This window comes from Heliangelus exortis, chromosome 2, assembly GCF_036169615.1.
Source record: "Heliangelus exortis chromosome 2, bHelExo1.hap1, whole genome shotgun sequence".
In the NCBI taxonomy this organism is placed as follows: Eukaryota; Metazoa; Chordata; class Aves; order Apodiformes; family Trochilidae; genus Heliangelus; species Heliangelus exortis.
Window position 1 is genome coordinate 151,058,386 of NC_092423.1, and position 21,051 is coordinate 151,079,436.

At 60.5% G+C, this 21,051-nt stretch overlaps 1 protein-coding gene across 1 annotated transcript in view; it reads right to left on the reverse strand.

Moving 5' to 3' along the window:
* LOC139792988 (maestro heat-like repeat-containing protein family member 1) overlaps positions 1-19,475 on the reverse strand; it is a 55,345-nt gene extending 35,870 nt beyond the window's left edge. The window contains 17 exon segments of the mRNA XM_071736982.1: positions 105-251; positions 1,427-1,549; positions 4,339-4,458; positions 5,170-5,277; positions 6,187-6,239; positions 6,970-7,111; positions 7,637-7,677; positions 7,805-7,949; positions 9,003-9,113; positions 10,329-10,448; positions 11,868-11,941; positions 12,722-12,835; positions 14,587-14,665; positions 16,840-16,932; positions 17,454-17,594; positions 18,515-18,725; positions 19,447-19,475. Coding sequence (XP_071593083.1) covers positions 105-251; positions 1,427-1,549; positions 4,339-4,458; positions 5,170-5,277; positions 6,187-6,239; positions 6,970-7,111; positions 7,637-7,677; positions 7,805-7,949; positions 9,003-9,113; positions 10,329-10,448; positions 11,868-11,941; positions 12,722-12,835; positions 14,587-14,665; positions 16,840-16,932; positions 17,454-17,594; positions 18,515-18,725; positions 19,447-19,475 — 1,851 coding nt within the window.
* Between the last annotated feature and the right edge of the window lie 1,576 nt (positions 19,476-21,051).

A 21,051-nucleotide genomic window follows, 5' to 3' on the forward strand; every position in this document is an offset into this window, starting at 1 on the left:
GGAAGCAATGGGCTTCTCCCAGGAGCTGCCTGAGGGGACCCATCCAGCTCACTCATCTTCTTCTCCCTTCCCCGGGCAAGAGGGAGCAATCCCACCAGCTTTACCTTGGTGTTAAAGTATTGGAAGATGTTTTTCAGGATGTCTGCTTCAATCCTGGAGAGCACCAGCTCCTTGGGGGCATAGGCAGCCACGTAGCCATAGCAGAGGATGAGGCTGCTCTTGATTTTCTCCACCTCGTTGTCACTCCGGTCCTGGCACAGCAGAGGAGAAAGATGATGAGGGGGTGGGGGGTCTGTGGTTGGACTTGATGACCTCAAAGGTCCCTTTCCAACCATGGTGATTCCATGGTTCTATGGACAGGAGTGGTGGGGAAGCCAGGCCTCACGTGGAGGGGTTCTGAAAGATTCAGCTGAAGGTGGCCCTGGGTGACAGGACCCCCCCTGAGGGGGTCTCAGACCTTCCCCTCCCATGGTCTGGTGGTGGCATCAGAGCCCTGGAGGAGCACCCAGTGCCCACCCTGAGCTGCACTGCCACCAAACCTCTGTCTGAGCCATGAGCCCCCTTGGCCATCCAGTGTCACCTGCAGGAGCCCCACAGGGCAGCCTGGCCAAGCTAACCTGGTTAGCTGCTGGTTAACTACCCACCAACCTCTGCCCCTTCACCAGCACTGCTGAGAGGTTTCATCCCCAACATCCCAGTGAGGGGTTCCTGCCCAAACCCCCCCTGTGACAGGGCTCCTTGGCACCCAGATCCTGAGCTGGCACCCTCCTCTTGTGGGTCAGAACCTCACACAGCACCAAGCCCATCCCTCAGACACCCAGTCTTGGAGATCAGGAGTTAAAGAAGGCTGAGAGAGTTGGGGATTTTCAGCCTGGAGCCCTTGGAGCAGCTTCCAGGTCCTGAAGGGGCTCCAGGAAAGCTGGGGAGGGACTTGGGACAAGGGCCTGGAGGGATGGGAGCCTCCCAGGGGGAAGGGTTTGCAGCTGGGAGAGGGGAGATGGAGAGGAGATCTTGGGCAGGGAGGGAGGGAGGGAGGGAGAAATTGTTTGGGGTGAGGGTGCTGAGCCCCTGGGTGCCCAGGTTGCCCCCAGAAGCTGTGGCTGCCCCATCCCTGGCAGTGTTGAAGGTTGGATGGGGCTTGGAGCCCCCTGGGCTGGGGGAGGGGTCCCTGACCATGGCAGGGGTGGCACTGGGGGGGATTTAAGGTCCCTCCAACCCAGACCATTCCAGGATTCTACAAAACCCACCTCTAGGTCAGCAAGTCTGGAACCAGCCCCATCTCCTGGGACAGGAGCTGCCTGGGGACCACCAGGCAGCACCAGGGTGGGTGGTGACCAAACCCCTGCACCCCAGGCCAGGGATGAAGCAGCCCCTGGGAGCTTTTCACTGCTGGATGTGTGGCAGGAGGAACCTTCTGAGCTCTTACCTTGAAGATACTGAATAGTCCCACGGATCTCTTGAAGACATCAGACTTAACAAACTCTTCCAGCTTGGCCAAGGTTTCCTCCAGGTGATGGATGGCACAGATCCCAAAGCAAGAAGCAAGGCCCTGGAGGAAGAAGACAAAAACACAACAGCAGAAAGCCCTTCAGTTCCTCAGCCCTGAGTGATGCTTCAGAAGATCCACTGGACTTGGTTCCATCCCAGCATCTGAGCCAGGTCCAGCTGGAGCAGCTCCTGAATCCCTGGGCATTCACCAAGGAATTCAGGGGACACTAAAGGCCAAGAGCAAGACCACCCTGCACGTGGCTCAGGGTGATCCCCAGCACAAATCCAGGAGAAGGGGGGGAGAGGGACCCGGGGGTGCTGGGTGAGGAGAAGGTGCCCAGGAGCCATCAAACCCCCAGCAGTGTGAGCAGCAGGGCCAGGGAGGGGATTGTCCCCTCTGCTCTGGGGAGACCCCCCTGGGGTAAAGCTGTGTCCAGCTCTGGGGTCCCCAGCAGCAGAAGGACACGGAGCTGCTGGAGCCAGTGCAGAGGAGGCCCTGGAGCTGCTGGGAGGGCTGGAGCAGCTCTGCTCTGGAGCCAGGCTGAGAGAGTTGGGGGTGTTGAGGCTGGAGAAGAGAAGGATCCCATGGGGAGACCTTGGAGCAGCTTCCAGATCCTGAAGGGGCTCCAGGAAAGCTGGGGAGGGACTTGGGACAAGGGCCTGGAGGGATGGGAGCCTCCCAGGGGGAAGGGTTTGCAGTTGGGAGAGGGGAGATGGAGAGGAGATCTTGGGCAGGGAGGGAGGGAGGGAGGGAGGGAGAAATTGTTTGGGGTGAGGGTGCTGAGCCCCTGGGTGCCCAGGTTGCCCCCAGAAGCTGTGGAGCACCCTGGGCTGGGGGAGGGGTCCCTGACCATGGCAGGGGTTGGATAAAGGTGATCTTTAAGGTTCTTCCCAACCCAAACCAGTCTGGGGCTCCCTGATGGACAGACTGGGTCAGAGCTGGAGCAGGGGCAGGAAGCTCCATGTCAGGTGTCAGGAGCTCTGTGGGAGGCAGGAGCTGGGGCAGATCCAAGCAGGCTCAGCAGGTCCTGCCTGGCTGGAGGAGGTCAAGGCTGGAACTTGATCAGCAATTTATTCCAGAGCTGCTGGAGCTGGAGAGCAGCCAGAAAGCAGGAGCTGCTGTTTGCTCTGCACTTGAAGGTATCTGCAGGGGGTGGAGGTGCTGGTGGAGCTGGAATGCTCAGATGACTTTAAAGAGAAAGCAGAGCACGAGCCTGGTGAGGATGGGGAGGAGGAACCCAGCCCTGAGCTCAGGTCTGGGGTAGTGAGGGAAGGGCTGAACTTGTGAAAAGCATCCAGGAGGGGATGGATTTCACAGGCAGGGAGTGGTAGGACAAGGGGTGATGGTTTTAAATTGAAAGAGGGGAGCTGCAGGTGACACAGCAGATATTCTAGGTTTAGAAAATGGGATTTAAGGTTGGACAGGAGGAAAAAAAACTTGGTGTGAGGGTGCTGGTTGCCCAGGTTGCCCCCAGAAACTGTGGCTGCCCCATCCCTGGCAGTGTTGAAGGTTGGATGGGGCTTGGAGCCCCCTGGGCTGGGGGAGGGGTCCCTGACCATGGCAGGGGTGGCACTGGGTGATCTTCGAGGTCCTTCCAGCCCCCACGAGTCTGGGATTCTATGAAACAATGAAGGATGTTGAAACCCTGGCCCCAGTTGCCCAGAGGGGTGGGAGATGGGACCCTTCCCATCCCTGGGACCCTCCCAGGTTGGATGAGGCTCTGAGCAACCTGATCTGGTTGAAGCTGTCCCTGCTCCATGTGGGGGGGGTGGATGAGATGACCTTTAAAGGTCCCTTCCCCAACAAAGGGGATCATTTGATGATCCTGTGACCAAGCCCTGTGACCAGGCTGCAGGCAGGGCAGCAGCAGGACTGGGATGTGATGGGGGATGTGAAGCTCCCCACGAGAGGACAGAGAGGGCACCAACCCCTCCTGGTCCAGCCAAGAGCTGATGGAGCTGAGAGGAACATCTCAGCAGCTTGAGATGCTCTGAGGAGCAGACAGGGACACAAGATGGGAATAAACTCAGGGATTTTTCTCCAAACCTCTGGGGCTCCCTGAGTCCCAGGGATGGACCAAGAGGCACCCCAAAGCCTGGTGGCAGGAGGAGGGGCTGCCTGGGCTGTCCCAGCAGCAGCTCTGCCCAGAGGTGGCACCTGGCAGTGATGGAGCAGCTCCAAACACCCCCTGCACCCCAGACCTGCAGAGACCCCCACCCAGCACCAAGGCTTTGGGGGGTCAAGAGCAAGGTCCTGCTCCTGGGCTGGGGTATTCCCAGTGCCAGCACAAACTGGGGGGGATGGGGAACAGCCAAGAGAAGGACTTGGGGACACTGCTGGGTGACAAATGGGACAGGAGGTGGCAACATGCACTGGTAGCCCAGAAGCCACCTGTGTGCTGGGATGTGACACCATCCCTGGCAGTGTTGAAGGTTGGAGGGGGCTTGGAGCCCCCTGGGCTGGGGGAGGGGTCCCTGACCATGGCAGGGGGGGCACTGGGTGGGATTTAAGGTTTTTCCCAACCCAAACCAGTCTGGGGTTCCATGATATCCCTGGGGAAGCAGCTCTGCCAGCAGGCTCAGGGCTGGGGAACATCACCCTGTCCCAGCCTGGGGACAAATGTCACTTGAGGAAGTGTCCCAGGGCACCCCATACATCTCACCCAACTTCAGAGCCCTCTTGCTCCTGGATTCTCTCCACCTCTCTGTGCCCATCCACCCAGCAGCTGTGTCCTACCCTGGAATCCATCCTCCAGGAGACACAAAAGCCCAGGCCTGGTGGGACTGGAGCAGAGGGCTCAGCACGGGACCATCCAGATGAGCCAAGGGTTTGTCCCAGCTCCTCCTCACCTCCCTCTCTGCCTCCTCGTGGTATCTGGCTGTTTCCAGGAGCTCCTGGAGCTGCTTCTGAACGAGGTCTTTGCTGGTGCAGGCTCCAAGGGTCGTCCCAATGCATTTATAGAGGAAATTCTGGAAGAGCAAAGGAATGTCACCACCCCTGGAAACCTGGCCCAGCCCTCCAGGGGGGCTCCATCCACCCATGGGTTACTCCTACCAGCACCCTGGAGGCACCTGCCCCAAAGCAAAGGGGAAGGACAGAGCTTGGCCACAAGCAGCTGGGGGACAGCAGAAACAAATCCCTTCCTCCTGCCCAAAAAATGGAAACAAAACCTCCAGGAGAGGGGGAGCAGGAGGAGAGGTTCCCCAGCCAGGGCACCACAGCCCCTGGTGACCAACCTGGGAGCAGCTCTGACTGCTCCTACATTGGATTGGGGTTGGAGATGGGGAAGAAATCCTTTGGGGTGAGGGTGCTGAGCCCCTGGGTGCCCAGGTTGCCCCCAGAAGCTGTGGCTGCCCCATCCCTGGCAGTGTTGAAGGTTGGATGGGGCTTGGAGCCCCCTGGGCTGGGGGAGGGGTTCCTGACCATGGCAGGGAGGGCACTGGGGGGGATTTCAAGTCCCTTCCACCCCAACCCATCCAGTGCCACCCAAGCCCAATGGTTTGGTGTGGCACTGGGTGAGCTCTTGGGGCCCTCCAACCCAATCCCAGAATTCCAGGATGTTCAGGTTGGAAAAGACCTCCAAGATCATCCAACCAGTCTGAGATTCCACAATGGGAAGCACTGGGGGCTGGATGGGCTCTGTCCCTGCTCTGCTGGGCTTTCCACCCCCTCCCCATCACCTTCTCCAGTGGGATCCCATTGTAGCTGTTGAGGTGTCCACACATCTCTGGGATGAACTGGCAAATCCAGGTGTTGTCAGCCACGGCCACCAGTGTCTCCTGGAGGAACTGAGGGAGGAAGAACCATCCCATGAGGAAGAACCATCCCAGGGGGAGGAAGAACCATCTCAGGGGGAGGAAGAACCATCCCATGAGGAGGAAGAACCATCCCATGAGGAGGAAGAACCATCCCATGGGGAGGAAGAACCATCCCATGGGGAGGAAGAACCATCCCAGGGGGAGGAAGAACCATCCCAGGGGGAGGAAGAACCATCCCAGGGGGAGGAAGAACCATCTCAGGGGGAGGAAGAACCATCACAGGGGGAGGAAGAACCATCCCAGGGGGAGGAAGAACCATCACAGGGGGAGGAAGAACCATCACAGGGGGAGGAAGAACCCCATGGATTGCTTGTGTCAGGTCAACCCAGACCCCATCCACACCACCAGAATGTTCACCTCTGGGATCACCATCAGGAGCTGCTTGGGCCTTGGATTCTCTGCCCAGCCCAGAGCAGCCCCTGCTCCATGCAGCCACCCCCCACCCAACTCCCAAAATGTTTTTTTTTTTGCCTTCAGGTCCAGTCTCTTCCACAACAAAGTGTCCCCAGGTAACATGGCCACCACCAGAGGAGCAGGACAAGCCCTGCCCAGATGAAACTGCTTCTCCAGCTCCTATTTCAGAGCAGTTCAGGAAGGGGACACTCCTGGGACCCACCAGAGCTCATTTTGATCTTGTCCTGCAGGACCTCCCTCCCTGCTGACCTCCATCTCCACGTCAGAACCAAGAAACCCAGAGGTGTGACAAGGAGTGACCATCCCTGCCACCAGGGCCAGGCTGGGAGAAGGGGAACACCCACAGAACACCAACCCCCCACCCACCCCTTGCTCTGTCCTGCCCAGCAGAGCAGAGCCCAGAGGCTTGGTGGCCACTTGTCCTCCCATCCCCCCCTGATGCCTCCCTGGCATGGGGACCCTTACCAGCAGCAGCTTCTCTTCCCACTCCTTCTGGATCAGGGACTTCTCCGTGTTCTCTAGGAGGAAAGGATATTTTTGACACTGGACCCTCACCCTCCTTGGACATCCCACAGCAGGGGGAGGATGCTCAAAATCCTGCATGTCCTGGACTTGACATGGTGGGGACAGCCACCCAAGAGACAAGGGCACTCCTGGTGGCAATTAGTGGCACCAAGGTGATTCGGGTCATCAGATCACAGAGGTTGGAAAAGAGCCTGGAGAGCATTGAGTCCAACCCTGACCCCAGCACCCCCCATGTCCCTCATCCCCACATCCCCAGGGGTTGCTCTGAAACCCCTCCAGGGATGATGGGGACTCCAGCCCTGCCCTGGGCAGCCTGGGCCAGGCCCTGACAACCCTTTCCAGGGAGAAATTCTTCCCCAGCTCCAACCTAAACCTCCCCTGGCACCACTTGAGTTGTGCCAAAAGTTCCTCTTGGCCCATCCCTTGTTCCTTGGGAGCAGAGCCCGACCCCCCCTGGCTCCAACCTCCTCTCAGGGGGTTGCAGAGAGCCAGAAGGTCTCCCCTCAGCCTCCTCTGCTCCAGGATCAACACCCCCAGGGCCCTCAGCTGCTCCTGGGCAGAATTCTGCTTCTCAAACCAGGACCCAGCTCCTCCTCACTCAGCTCCAACCTCCCGAGGGTCCCCAGCCAGGAGCCCACCCTACTCTTGGGACCTCCCCAGTTGGCTCTGGAGAAGGTTGAGAGCCAGGCAGAGGGTTTCTCCCTAGCTGAATCCCCTTCCTACCTTCCAGGTGCTCCACCAGGAGAGGAACCTTCTTGCTCCAGAGGTGCTGCAGAGCGGGGTGGACGCTGCCCCGCAGGACGTGGAGGAGGCGCAGAGCGGCTGCTCCCCTGCCCTCCCCCAGGTAGGGCTGGGAAGAGACAACCTGGGAGAGAGAAAAAACCCCTCAGCAGGCTGGGAATCAGAAAATGGGACACAAAACCCAGGGGAACGTGGGACGTGGAGGGGACTGAAGGCCACAACCCAAGGAGAGCACAGCTCCCACCTCTCTGCGCACCCCGGGTGAAGAGGATCCAACTCCAACCTCTCCAGGGGTGGGGAACAACTTCCCAAAGCCCTCTCAGAACAGCTGGAGGTCTGCAACCCCCCAGGCACAGGGATAATGGGGGGGCAGAGGGGGCCTGAGCTCTCCCAAGCTGCACAGGGATGGTGAGCATGGACCAGGATGAGGATGGATGAGGATGAGCATGGACCATCAAGCCATGAGTCTGAGGAGGGTGATGGACAGGAGCAGCCCTGCCAGGAGCAGTGGGGTGAAAGGGGGTGGTGACCCTGACTGTTTGCTGGGGTGGGCTTCTCTTAGTCCCCCTGGGATGGAGGAGGGAGAGGGCTTCCTGTGGAGGGGTGGGCCAGCAGAGAGAGGGGGAGCATTGCCACCAGGCCAACTCACCAGCAGTCTGCTCGTCAGGGCGTAGGGTGAGGGCAGAGTTGCTGAAAACATAAAAAATAAGGAGGGGAAAAAAGGGTGAGACAAGAGGTGCCAGCATGCAGAGCAGCCCCTGCCTGGGGTGCAGAGAAGCCCTGGGCTCAGCCAGCACCCCCAGCTCCTGGCACTCACCATTGAGGTCGTAACGCAGCAGGGATGAGGCCTCTCCTTCCTCCTGCTTCTTCATGGCCAAGTACATGAGGCTCTTGCAGAGAGGGGTCAGGGCATTGGTGAAGTGCATGGGGGTGACAAACTCCAGGAGGTATGGCCACAGGACCTGCCAGGAATCCCAGGATGTTCAGGTTGGAAGAGACCCCCAAGCTCATCAGTCCAACCTTGGACCGACACCAGCATCTCCCTGCTGAGCCGTGGCCTTAAGGACCAGCTCCAGGTGGCTTTTCCATGTCTCCAGGGATGGGGACTCCAACACTGTCCTGGGACATCCCAGTGCCTGACAGCACTCTCAGGGAAAAAATGAGATGGGGAGCACCTGAGGGCATGGGGATGGAGACCCTGCACTGGAGCATGGGACCAAGAGGGAGAGGAGGAGGAGACCCCAGCTCAAAGGCCCCTGGCTGAGGGGGAACATCATGGAGCCCCAGACTGGGTTGGGTTGGAAGGACCTCAAATCCCCCCCAGTGCCCCCCCTGCCATGGCCAGGGACCCCTCCCCCAGCCCAGGGGGCTCCAAGTCCCATCCAACCTTCAACACTGCCAGGGATGGGGCAGCCACAGCTTCTGGGGGCAACCTGGGCACCCAGGGGCTCAGCACCCTCACCCCAAACAATTTCTCCCTCCCTCCCTCCCTGCCCAAGATCTCCTCTCCATCTCCCCTCTCCCAGCTGCAAACCCTTCCCCCTGGGAGGCTCCCATCCCTCCAGGCCCTTGTCCCAAGTCCCTCCCCAGCTTTCCTGGAGCCCCTTCAGCACCTGGAAGCTGCTCCAAGGTGTTCCCAGACAGAATCTCCTCTCCTTTCCCCTCCAGACTGAACACCCCCAACTCTCAGCCTGGCTCCAGCACCTCCAGGGGCTCCTCCAGTCCTGCTCCAACAGCTCCCTGTCCCTCTGCCTTGCCCCAGCCTTGGAGAAGCTCCCATGGAGGGCACCCATGGGTCCTGCTGGGGGACAGCTCCCCAGCCCCCCCTCTGCTCTGCTCCCAGGGGGGAAGGGGATGGTGGCAACAGCTCCCACAGGGATTGGGAGTGCTGAGGTCCCATCCTGCCCGGTGCCCAGGGTGCTGCAGGCCGTGTAGGATCCCCAGCAGCATGGATGGGGCTCTGGGGCCAACACCAAGCACCCCAGAGAGGGTCAGGGAGGGCTGTGCAGACTCACGTTGGTCATCCTGTGCACTGTTGTGCTGAGCAGGAAGAGGGTGTTGACACTGATGCTGCGGACGCTGTCACTGGTGAGGTCATCCCCATCAGGGGACTGCTTTTTGGGGTGCTGGAAGAGAGGGGAGGGGGGGTCACCACGGACACACCTCAGGCTCATTCCCACGGGGAACAAAGTGCTGAGACACCAGGAGAAACATCAGAACCCAAAAGCCTCCTGGTCCACGTCCCATCTCCAGCCCTGCCCGTGGAGCTCAGAGCTCCCAACCCATCCCTCCTGCTGCTCCTGGGGGAGCCCAAGGTTTGAGTTGTGTCCCTGTCCCAGCTGGATGAGTGGGGCTGGGGGCAGCCAAAGGGAAAAGCCTGGGGGTGGGGGACAGGGAGCCAGCAGGAGGTGGATGTCCCCCCAGTGAAGTCCCCATGGTGACATTCAGATGCAGGGACACTTGTCCCAGCTGTGTCCCTCCTGCTCCTGAGGGGTGTCCCCACTCCTCCCTGCTCCAGAGGCAGGAACCACAAAGTGCCAGGGAGAAAAGATGGGGAAGGAGCTGCTGGGATGCTGCGGGAGGGGATGTCCCAGGGGTCTGAGGGGGGGATGTCCCAGGGGTCTGAGGGGGGGATGTCCCAGGGGACTGAGGGGGGGATGTCCCAGGGGTCCAAGGGGGGGATGTCCCAGGGCTCTGAGGGGGGGATGTCCCAGGGGTCCAAGGGGGGGATGTCCCAGGGCTCTGAGGTGGGGATGTCCCAGGGGTCCAAGGGGGGGATGTCCCAGGGCTCTGAGGGGGGGATGTCCCAGGGGACTGAGGGGGGGATGTCCCAGGGGACTGAGGGGGGGATGTCCCAGGGGTCTGAGGGGGGGATGTCCCAGGGGTCTGAGGGGGGGATGTCCCAGGGCTCTGAGGTGGGGATGTCCCAAGGGTCTGAGGGGGGGATGTCCCAGGGGTCTGAGGTGGGGATGTCCCAGGGGTCTGAGGGGGGGATGTCCCAGGGGTCTGAGCTGGGGACCCTGAACGGGGACAGAGCAAGGGCTGTCCTGGAGAAGGCTCAGGGTCCCAGGACCTGGGTGCTGGGCTGCCCAAACCCCAGACTGGGTTGGAATGGAGGAACCTTGAAGATCATCTGGATCCACCCCTGCCATGGTCAGGGACCCCTCCCCCAGCCCAGGGGGCTCCAAGCCCCATCCAACCTTCAACACTGCCAGGGATGGGGCAGCCACAGCTTCTGGGGGCACCCAGACTGTCACCACCCTCCCAGTGAAGAATTCCTCCCTAACATGGGTGCTGTTGGGTCCCTTTCCTGAGGAGTTTCCCAGCCCTGATGTCCTTACCAGCTCAGAGGGGAGGGCACACTGCCGGACCAGGAACTCCACCATGGCCTCTCCCCCGGGCTGCTCCAGGTACCCGTGATGGGCCATGGCACTGATCACCTGCACCAGGGTCCTCTTCACCTGCAGGGACACAGCAGCAGCACCAGGGTTGGGGGGGCTGTGATGGGGTGTGGGGAGGGCTCTGTCTGCCCCTGGTGCTCCTCACTGCCCTCCTGCAGAGCATCACCCCCTGGCTCCAACCTCCAACCCCACAGCCCCTCCAGGGCCCTTTTCTCACCCAAAACTGACCCCAGGGCTCCAGGTGTGGGGGGACAATCCCTGCCCTGCTCCTGCTGGCCACCCCAGTGCTGACACCAGCCAGGATGCTGGTGGCCACCTTGGCCACCTGGGCACATGCTGGCTCACATCCAGATGCTCTCAGCCACCTCCCCAGGTCCTTTTTTCCTCTGGACACTTTCCAGCTGCTCTGCCCTAAGCCTGGAGCTTTGCCTGGGATTGGTGTCACCCATGGGCAGTCAGCCTTGTTACACCTTGGCCCACGGATCCCTCCTGTCCAGAACCCTCTGTAGAACCTCACCCCATGGACCCAACCTGTCCAGAACCCCCTGCAGAACCTCACCCCATGGATCCAACCTGTCCAGAACCCTCTGCAGAACCTCACCCCATGGATCCCTCCTGTCCAGAACCCCCTGCAGAACCTCACCCATGGACCCAACCTGTCCAGAACCCCCTGCAGAACCTCACCCCATGGATCCAACCTGTCCAGAACCCCCTGCAGAACCTCACCCCATGGACCCCTCCTGTCCAGAACCCCCTGCAAAACCTCACCCCTTGGATCCAACCTCTCCAGAACCCCCTGCAGAACCTCACCAATGGATCCAACCTGTCCAGAACCCTCTGCAGAACCTCACCCCATGGACCCAACCTGTCCAGAACCCCCTGCAGAACCTCACCCCATGGACCCAACCTGTCCAGAACCCTCTGCAGAACCTCACCCCATGGACCCAACCTGTCCAGAACCCTCTGCAGAACCTCACCCCATGGATCCCTCCTCTCCAGAACCCCCTGCAGAACCTCACCCCATAGACCCAACCTGTCCAGAACCCTCTGCAGAACCTCACCCATGGATCCAAGCTGTCCAGAACCCTCTGCAGAACCTCACCCCGTGGATCCCTCCTGTCCAGAACCCCCTGCAGAACCTCACCCCTTGGATCCAACCTGTCCAGAACCCTCTGCAGAACCTCACCCCATGGATCCAACCTGTCCAGAACCCCCTGCAGAACCTCACCCCATGGATCCAACCTGTCCAGAACCCCCTGCAGTTCCCTGCTCCACCTCAGAGCTCTCTGCACTCTCCGTGCTCTTTGCTCAGGGCTCAGATGGGGAATGGGTCCCTGTGTGCTCCCCCATTCCTGGGAGGTAACTCCTGGGCAGGTTGGATGCCAGGAGAGGGATGAGGAAGAGGAGGTGGTGCAGGAGCCCTGGGCTGGCAGAGGTGGTGGACACAGCTCTGAAGAGCCCCCCAGGAGCTCAGCTTGCCTTGTTGTTGCTGTCTTGCAGAGGAGGTCTCATGGAAGAAAGGATGAAAGGTTTCTTCATCTCCATTTGAGAAGCTGAGGATGAAAAAAAAAAAAAGAGGGGGGGAACTCTGAAGCTGGGTGAGGTGTGAAGGATGGAGGTGCTGACCCCAAACATCTCCCTATCCCAACAGGGAGGGTTAGAACCAGGGAATCAGGGAATGCTGAGGGTTGGAAGGGCCTCTGGAGATGCTGGAGTCCAAGCCCTGGCACAGCAGGATCAGCCAGGGCAGCCCAGACAGGAACACATCCAGGGGGGGTTTGGAAGGCAGCAGAGAAGGAGAGGAACCTCATCTGGAGGTTGGGGGGGTTCAGGAGGGGTTTGGAAGGCAGCAGAGAAGGAGAGGAACCTCATCTGGAGGTTGGGGGTGTTCAGGAGGGGTTTGGAAGGCAGCAGAGAAGGAGAGGAACCTCATCTGGAGGTTGGGGGGGTTCAGGAGGGGTTTGGAAGGCTCCAGAGAAGGAGAGGAACCTCATCTGGAGGTTGGGGGGGTTCAGGAGGGGTTTGGAAGGCACCAGAGAAGGAGAGGAACCTCATCTGGAGGTTGGGGGGTTCAGGAGGGGTTTGGAAGGCACCAGAGAAGGAGACTCCACAACCCCAAGGGTTTTCCCTTCTCCATTTCTCAGCTGCCCAGACCCCAGACCCAGACCCCAGACCTGGCTTCCTCCTCCCTGCCCCTCAGCCAAGGCTGAGCTGGATTCCTCACCCCACATCCCAACAGGGGAAGGGGGATGGAGAAACCCTGGCTGGAGCTCCTCCTCTAGGAGACCTTTGGGCTTGCAGAACCCCAGGGGGATGAGGGTTTGGGTACTCACGGGCACTGTTGATGATCTGCCTGATGATGAGCAGGGTCCCCACCCGGGTCCTCTCGTTGCTGCTCTCCAGCTTGGGGAGGAGGAAAGCCAGCACACGGTCAGGGAAGGAGCAGGCTGAGGAAACAAAGCCACCATCACCAAGGTGCTGCCACCCCGGGGACAGCACACACAGGGCTTGGGACCTGGGCACCACCTCCTCTTCATGGGGACAGCCCCACCAGGGACCTGTGCTGGGAAGCACCTCTCCCAGCTCCTGCTGGAAGGAACTGGGTGCCAGGGACACCTCTCCCAGCTCCTGCTGGAAGGAACTGGGTGCCAGGGACACCTCTCCCAGCTCCTGCTGGAAGGAACTGGGTGCCAGGGACACCTCTCCCAGCAGGAAGCTCCTGATGGAAGCAGTTGGGTGCCATGGTGAACCCACCAGGTTCACCAACCCATCCCTCCCCTGCCCTCCAGCCCTGAGCTTTTCTCAGGGACTTCCAGCAGATTTTTTTCTGCTCTTCAGGGAGCTGGAGGAGCTTCAGTTATCCCTTCCAACATGAGCTGCCCCAGCTTGTCCAAACATTTTGATTGTGAAAAATAAATCCTGTCCATGGGTGCTGAACTCTGGAGCAACACCCGTGGGCATTCAGGAGGAGAGTTCCACCTACACAGCATGGAATCAGGGACAGGTTTGGTTTTGGGGGGGACCTTAAATATCACCCAGTGCCACCCAGCTGGACCCCTCCCCCAGCCCAGGGAGCTCCAAGCCCCATCCAACCTTCAACACTGCCAGGGATGGGGCAGCCACAGCTTCTGGGGGCAACCTGGGCACCCAGGGGCTCAGCACCCTCACCCCAAACAATTTCTCCCTCCCTCCCTCCCTGCCCAAGATCTCCTCTCCATCTCCCCTCTCCCAGCTGCAAACCCTTCCCCCTGGGAGGCTCCCATCCCTCCAGGCCCTTGTCCCAAGTCCCTCCCCAGCTTTCCTGGAGCCCCTTCAGGACCTGGAAGCTGCTCCAAGGTGTTCCCAGACAAAATCTCCTCTCCTCCAGGCTGAACACCCCCAACTCTCTCCCTCTGGGTTTGGGGAGGGATGGACTCAAGCAGCAGCTTTGCCTTCAGGGACAGCACCCATGGGTGACACTACCCTGGCCTGGCACCCCACTGGGGTTTTTCTTTCTGGCTGTTCCAGGGCCATTTGGTGGGGAGAACCCAAAGTGGGGAGGTTGGGCTGCAGGCATGGAGCTGCAGGCAGAGGTTGGGTCCATTGGAGCTGGAGGGCTCCTGCCCAGGCCTCTTCCTCTTCTTCCTCCTCCTCCTCCTCCCAGCATTGGCACTCACCCAGAATTCCAACTGCACCAGCCACAGAGGAGATGCAGTGAGGAGGGGTAGGGATGGGATGGACAACCCCAAAGCCAAGCCAGATCTGCTGCCCATGCCCAGAGCTGTGGTGTCCTGCAGGTCCTGGCTCCTGGGAGGTCTCCATGCCTTGGTACAGCTCAAAAGGCTCCAAGAAAAACTTGGGAGACTGAGCTCCATGCTTTGGGAAGGTCCATGGGAGGGGATGCCCACGGGTGAGGAGGTGCTGAGCTCCAGGGGATTGGAGCTGGCCCCATGCTCCTCCTTGGAAGAGGATTCTCAGCCTTTAGGGACACTTCAGGGACATTGGCTTCTGCAAGCCTGATGCCACGGGGCAGAGCCAGGACAGACCCCACCACCCTCACCTCCCTTCCACCTCCCCACAGGGCTAAAAAAGGTCCATGACATCCCCCAAGTTCAGAGCAGGAGGAACAAACTCCTCCCTGCATCACCCAGAGCTCCATGGGGAGGACCAGGGGATCCCCAGCCCCCCCAGGGCAAAGGGGAGGGAAAATCATCCTTACCCAGGACAGTGAAGCACCGGAGAACCTCGGTGTGGTTCTTGACAGTGAGGGGGAGAGAGGGGTCTGAGGGAGCAGAGATCTGGGGGAGAAAAACTGCTGTGAGGCGACCTGGGACAGCCTGGAGAGACAGAGCAGTGTGGGGAGAATCCCAGCACCATGGGATGGCTGGAGGTGGAAGGGACCTAAAGCATCACCCAGTGCCCCCCCTGCCATGGCCAGGGACCCCTCCCCCAGCCCAGGGGGCTCCAAGCCCCATCCAACCTTCAACACTGCCAGGGATGGGGCAGCCACAGCTTCTGGGGGCAACCTGGGCACCCAGGGGCTCAGCACCCTCACCCCAAACAATTTCTCCCTCCCTCCCTCCCTCCCTGCCCAAGATCTCCTCTCCATCTCCCCTCTCCCAGCTGCAAACCCTTCCCCCTGGGAGGCTCCCATCCCTCCAGGCCCTTGTCCCAAGTCCCTCCCCAGCTTTCCTGGAGCCCCTTCAGGACCTGGAAGCTGCTCCAAGGTCTCCCCATTGCAGCCTTCTCTTCTCCAGCCTCAACACCCCCAACTCTCTCAGCCTGGCTCCAGAGCAGAGCTGCTCCAGCCCTCCCAGCAGCTCCAGGGCCTCCTCTGCACTGGCTCCAGCAGCTCCGTGTCCTTCTGCTGCTGGGGACCCCAGAGCTGGACACAGCTTTACCCCAGGGGGGGCTCCCCAGAGCAGAGGGGACAATCCCCTCCCTGGCCCTGCTGCTCACACTGCTGGGGGTTTGATGGCTCCTGGGCACCTTCTCCTCACCCAGCACCCCCAGGTCCCTCTCCTCAGGGATTATCTCCCCTCATTCTCCTGGATTCCTCACCCAGCACCCCCAGGTCCCTCTCCCCATGGTCTCCCCAGCCTCTGGCTCAGCTCTGGTGGCTGTCACAGTGTCACATGGACACCCAGAGCAGAGCTCTCTGCCTGTGCTCACTGAGGTTCCACCATCTCCAGCACACCCTGGGAAGCTGCTGAGGATCTTTTTCCTGTAACCACCACCCAGCCAGGGGCTCTGCTCTCCTCTGGAACCTCTTCAAACAAGTCCAAACCTTCCAGGAGCTATTTCAATAACTGAGGCTTTGATCTCACCCCACATCAAGGACACCCTGAGCTGCTCACCCTGTTCTGCCAGAAACAAGAAGAAACTTGGGTCTGGCACTGAGCCAGAGCACCTTTTGCTTGGCCCAGCCCATCATCAAGTTGTTCTTCCAAGTTCTTGATGTGGGATCCAAACAGATCTTGAGGACATTTGCAGCCAGTGAATTATTAAAAAATAAATTGAAGTGTTCAGACTGATGCTCAACGCCAGGAGCAGAACTGTGAGAGTGGGGACGTGATGGGCACCCAGCCTGAATGGTCCCACATCCCCAGGGGTTGCTCTGAAACCCCCCCAGGGATGATGGGGACTCCAGCCCTGCCCTGGGCAGCCTGGGCCAGGCCCTGACAACCCTTTCCAGGGAGAAATTCTTCCCCAGCTCCAACCTAAACCTCCCCTGGCACCACTTGACTTGTGCCAAAAGTTCCTCTTGGCCCATCCCTTGTTCCTTGGGAGCAGAGCCCGACCCCCCCTGGCTCCAACCTCCTCTCAGGGGGTTGCAGAGAGCCACAAGGTCTCCCCTCAGCCTCCTCTGCTCCAGGATCAACACCCCCAGGGCCCTCAGCTGCTCCTCACAACTTCTCCAGACCCTTCTCCTTCTGCTCCAGGCCCTTCCCCACCTCCATTCCCTTCTCTGGGCACCCCCAGCCCCTCCAGGGCCCTTTTCTCACCCCAAACTGACCCAAACCCAACAGTTACAGTGTTAACTTCTCCTGGGGGTGCACTTGAGAGCTTGCAGCTGGGCCACAGGTCTGGGCACAGGACAGAACCCAAAGCCTGGAGCCTGGGGTTGGGGTCACCCCTGGGCAGGACCTGGAACTTGGGTTTGTTGGACCTCACACAATTGGCCTTGGCCCATGGATCCCTCCTGTCCAGAACCCCCTGCAGAACCTCACCCCATGGATCCAACCTGTCCAGAACCCTCTGTAGAACCTCACCAATGGATCCAACCTGTCCAGAACCACCTGCAGATCAACCCCCCCACCACCTTGGTGTCATTTCCACATTGATCACATGCACCCTCAGCACCACCTCTGGTGAGCAGCAGAGGAGCCAAAGGGGTCCCCGGGGAAGCCCTGAGCCCCACAGAACCATTTGGACCTCTGAAGAATCCGGGTTCCCCCCAGGCAGCCCTCACCTGGGGGTGCAGGGTGCTGAGCAGGGGCTCCAGCTGCACGTCCAGGCTGCGGCTCCCGATGTTCACCGAAGCTTCCAAGATCTGGCACAGGCTCTGCTCAGGAGGAGACCAGGGGGGAGTGAGTGACCAGGACCTGACCTGGGCTCCAGGGAATCATTTAAGGAAGGAATTCTTTATCCTGAGGGGTGGCGAGGCCCGGGTTGCCCAGGGAGGTGGGAGATGTCCCATCCCTGGAAGCATTCTGGGTGAGGTTGGACGTGGCTCTGAGCAGCCCCATCTGGTTGGAGATGTCCCTGGTTGGCCACCAGGTCCCCTGGATGACCACCAAAGGTCTCTTCCCACCCAAAAGGTTCCACGATCCCATTATTCCAGGAGTACAGGGGATCAAGACCTCCACGCTATGGCATTCCCAGAGCAGTGACCAGGAACCCACCGTGGGAGCAGTGAGGAGCAGAACCCATCCCCACAGGGACACTGCTGGGGTCCTGGCAGCACCAAACCCCCGGGGGGGTGGGCAGAGGTTCCCCAACTGCCCCCCGACCCCCCGAGGCTCCCAGGCAAGATATTTGGGGACAGATCCTTCCCCAGAGCCATCAGGGCTCCGAGCTGCTCACCTTGGAGATGCAGAAAGCTTCTGTGTGCTTCTTGTAGAGGCTGAGGATGCCTGGGATCAGCCTGGGGAGCTGCTCCTCCAGCTTCTCAGCAGGCATCAGGTAGCTCATGGGTCCCAGAGCCTCCACCACGGCCAAACGCAGCTGCTGGGACAAACTGGGGCTTAATGGTGAGGACAAAGCCTGGGAGGACATGGGAGGTGCTGCTCCTCCTCCTGAGGCTCCAGGACCTCTGAGCAGAGCCCAGGACAGAGAAGGGGGACACAGAGAGGGGCACCCATGGTCTGCAAAGGACAAAACCTGAGATATCCCAGAGTGTCCCAGCACAAAGAGGACCTGGTGTGCAAGGGAAGCTGGTGTACAAGAGAACCTGGTGTACAAGAGAACCTGGTGTACAAGAGAACCTGGTGTGCAAGGGAACCTGGTGTGCAAGGGAACCTGGTGTACAAGAGGACCTGGTGTGCAAGAGGACCTGGTGTGCAAGAGGACCTGGTGTGCAAGAGGACCTGGTGTACAGGAGAATCTTGTGAGCAAAAAGAACCTGGTGTGCCTGAAGGGGCTCCAGGAAAGCTGGGGAGGGACTTGGGACAAGGGCCTGGAGGGATGGGAGCCTCCCAGGGGGAAGGGTTTGCAGCTGGGAGAGGGGAGATGGAGAGGAGATCTTGGGCAGGGAGGGAGGGAGGGAGGGAGAAATTGTTTGGGGTGAGGGTGCTGAGCCCCTGGGTGCCCAGGTTGCCCCCAGAAGCTGTGGCTGCCCCATCCCTGGCAGTGTTGAAGGTTGGATGGGGCTTGGAGCCCCCTGGGCTGGGGGAGGGGTCCCTGGCCATGGGGTGGGGTCGCATCCAGATGATCTTTAAGGTTTCTCCAACCCAAGCCAGTTTGGGGTTTGATGAGAAGGGGAGCTGAGGGCAGGTGCAGGGTTCAGAGGAGCTGGGGGTTGCTCTCCTGGAGGTCAGGTCCCTATGAAGGGGCAGAGCTGCTGCAGGGCCCGTGTGGGACTCAGAACCCCCAGGGTCTGCACCCAGGGAGGTCCCACTGTGCCCTCCTGTCCCCGGTGTCCTCACCTTGGCCTCCCGGTGCTGCAGCCAGCTGTTGAACAGCACCTCATATGCACTGAAGATCTCACTGGAGAAGGTGTCCTTCCTGACTGTGGGGTCTGGGGCCTTGTCCAGGTTGGCCAAGTACTCCTGGATGCTCTCACTGAAGTGCTGCAGAGCTACGAGGAGACACAAGTGTGAGGTGAGACTCACGGAGGGACAGAATGGCTGAGGTTGGCTGGGAGATCCTCTCCCCCAAGCTCCTCACCATGCCCAGGGACACCTCTCATCCAGCCCAGGTTGCTCCAAGCCTCCTCCAACCTGGGCTTGAACCCCTGCAGGGAAGGGGCAGCCACAGCTTCTCTGGGCAATCTGTTCCAGAGTCTCAGCACCCTCCTGCTGAAGAACTTCTTCCTAAGCTCCAGGCTCAGCCTCTTCTCCTTCAGTTGGAAACCATCTCCCCGTGTCCTGTCACTGGACACTCTGATGAAAAGTCCCTCTGCAGCCTTCCTGGAGGTTCCCTTCAGGGACTGGGGGGCAGCTCTAAGGTCCCCCTGGAGTCTTCTCTTCTCCAGGCTGAACAATCCCAGCTCCTCAGCCTCTCCTGGGAGCAGAGCTGCTCCATCCAGCCCCTGGATCATCTTTGTGGCCTCCTCTGGACTGGTTCCAACAGATCTCTGTCCTTCTGCTGCTGGGACCCCAGAGCTGGGTGCAGTGTTCTTGGTGGGGTCTCAGAGGAGCAGAGCAGAGGGGGACAAGCACCTCTCTTGACCCTTCTGGCCAGGCTCCTCTTGATGCCTCCCAGGTTAGGGTTGCCCTGAGCCCCAGGAGCACCCTGAGAGCTCCTCTTGAGCTTCTGCTCACCCAGCACCCCCAGACCCCTTCTCTGGGGGCTGCTCTGACCCACTCTGCACCCATCCTGTGCCAGGGGTTGGTCCATCCCAGATGCCAGGACTCACTGAACCTCCTGCACTTTGCTCTGCCCCATTTCTCCAGCCTGTCCAGGTCCCTGGGGATGGGATCCCTGCCCTCAGCTCTGTGGCAGCAGCAAACCCCTCCCAGGCCCTGTTTGCTTTCCCTGCTCCAGCAAGCAGCTGGTGACACTGCTGCTCCCCTGGGCAGCACCTCGTGGCAGAGCAGATCCTGGAACCCCAGACTGGGTTGGGAAGAACCTTAAATCCCACCCAGTGCCCCCCCCTGCCATGGTCAGGGACCCCTCCCCCAGCCCAGGGGGCTCCAAGCCCCATCCAACCTTCAACACTGCCAGGGATGGGGCAGCCACAGCTTCTGGGGGCAACCTGGGCACCCAGGGGCTCAGCACCCTCACCCCAAACAATTTCTCCCCCATCTCCAACCTCCCACATCTCAATCTCCCCTTTCTCTCCAAGTTTTAACCCATTTCCCTTGTCCTCTCCCTACCCCCCCATGTCCAAAGCCCTCCCCCAGCTTTCTTGCAGCCCCTTCAGATATTGGAAGGTTGCTCTGAGCTCACCTGGGAGCCTCCTCTTCTCCAGGCTGAACAACCCCAATCCCTCAGCCTGGCTTCCCAGGGAGCTGCTCAGCCCTCTGAGCATTTCAGTGCCTCCTCTGGACACCTCCCAGGAGCTCTGTGTCCTCCTGATGTTGGGGACTCCAGAACTGGACACAGGACTCCAGGGGGGGTCTCAGCAGAGCAGAGGAGGAGAATCCCCTCCCCTCAGCACCTCTCTGGGCTTCTCCTGAGGGACACTCTTGGGGTCTGGGCTCACGTTCAGCTTCAGCTCCATCCCCCCCACCCCCAGCTCCTTCTCCTCAGGGCTCTCCCAGTCCCTTCTCCTCCCAACCTCCGTTATCCATGGGGATTCTGCTGACCCAGAACCTTGCACTTGCCCTTGGTGAGCTCCATGCAGTTGGCACAGCCCAGGGCTCCAGCCTGCCCAGGTCCCTGGGGATGGGAGGGACACGGGGAATGTCCCTGGGGATGGGAGGGACACCGGGAAGGTCCCTGGGGATGAAAGGGACACCGGGAATGTCCCTGGGGCTGAGGGACACCGGGAATGTCCCTGGGGATGGGAGGGACACTGGGAAGGTCCCTGGGGATGGGAGGGACACCGGGAAGGTCCCTGGGGATGGGAGGGACACCGGGAATGTCCCCTGGGGGCTGAGGGACACCGGGAATGTCCCTGGGGGCTGAGGGACACCGGGAATGTCCCTGGGGCTGAGGGACACCGGGAAGGTCCCTGGGGCTGAGGGACACCAGGAATGTCCCTGGGGCTGAGGGACACCGGGAATGTCCCTGGGGGCTGAGGGACACCGGGAATGTCCCTGGGGATGGGAGGGACACCAGGAATGTCCCTGGGGCTGAGGGACACCGGGAATGTCCCTGGGGGCTGAGGGACACCGGGAATGTCCCTGGGGGCTGAGGGACACCAGGAATGTCCCTGGGGGCTGAGGAGCTCCTCCAGAGCTCCCTCCCTGGGCTGGGAGGGAAACCGGGCAAGGAGTCACCCCAAGGGGCCACACAGAGCCTTGTGCTGCCAGGGCTGAGAGAACCAGAACCAGAGGCAGAACCAGAGGCAGAACCA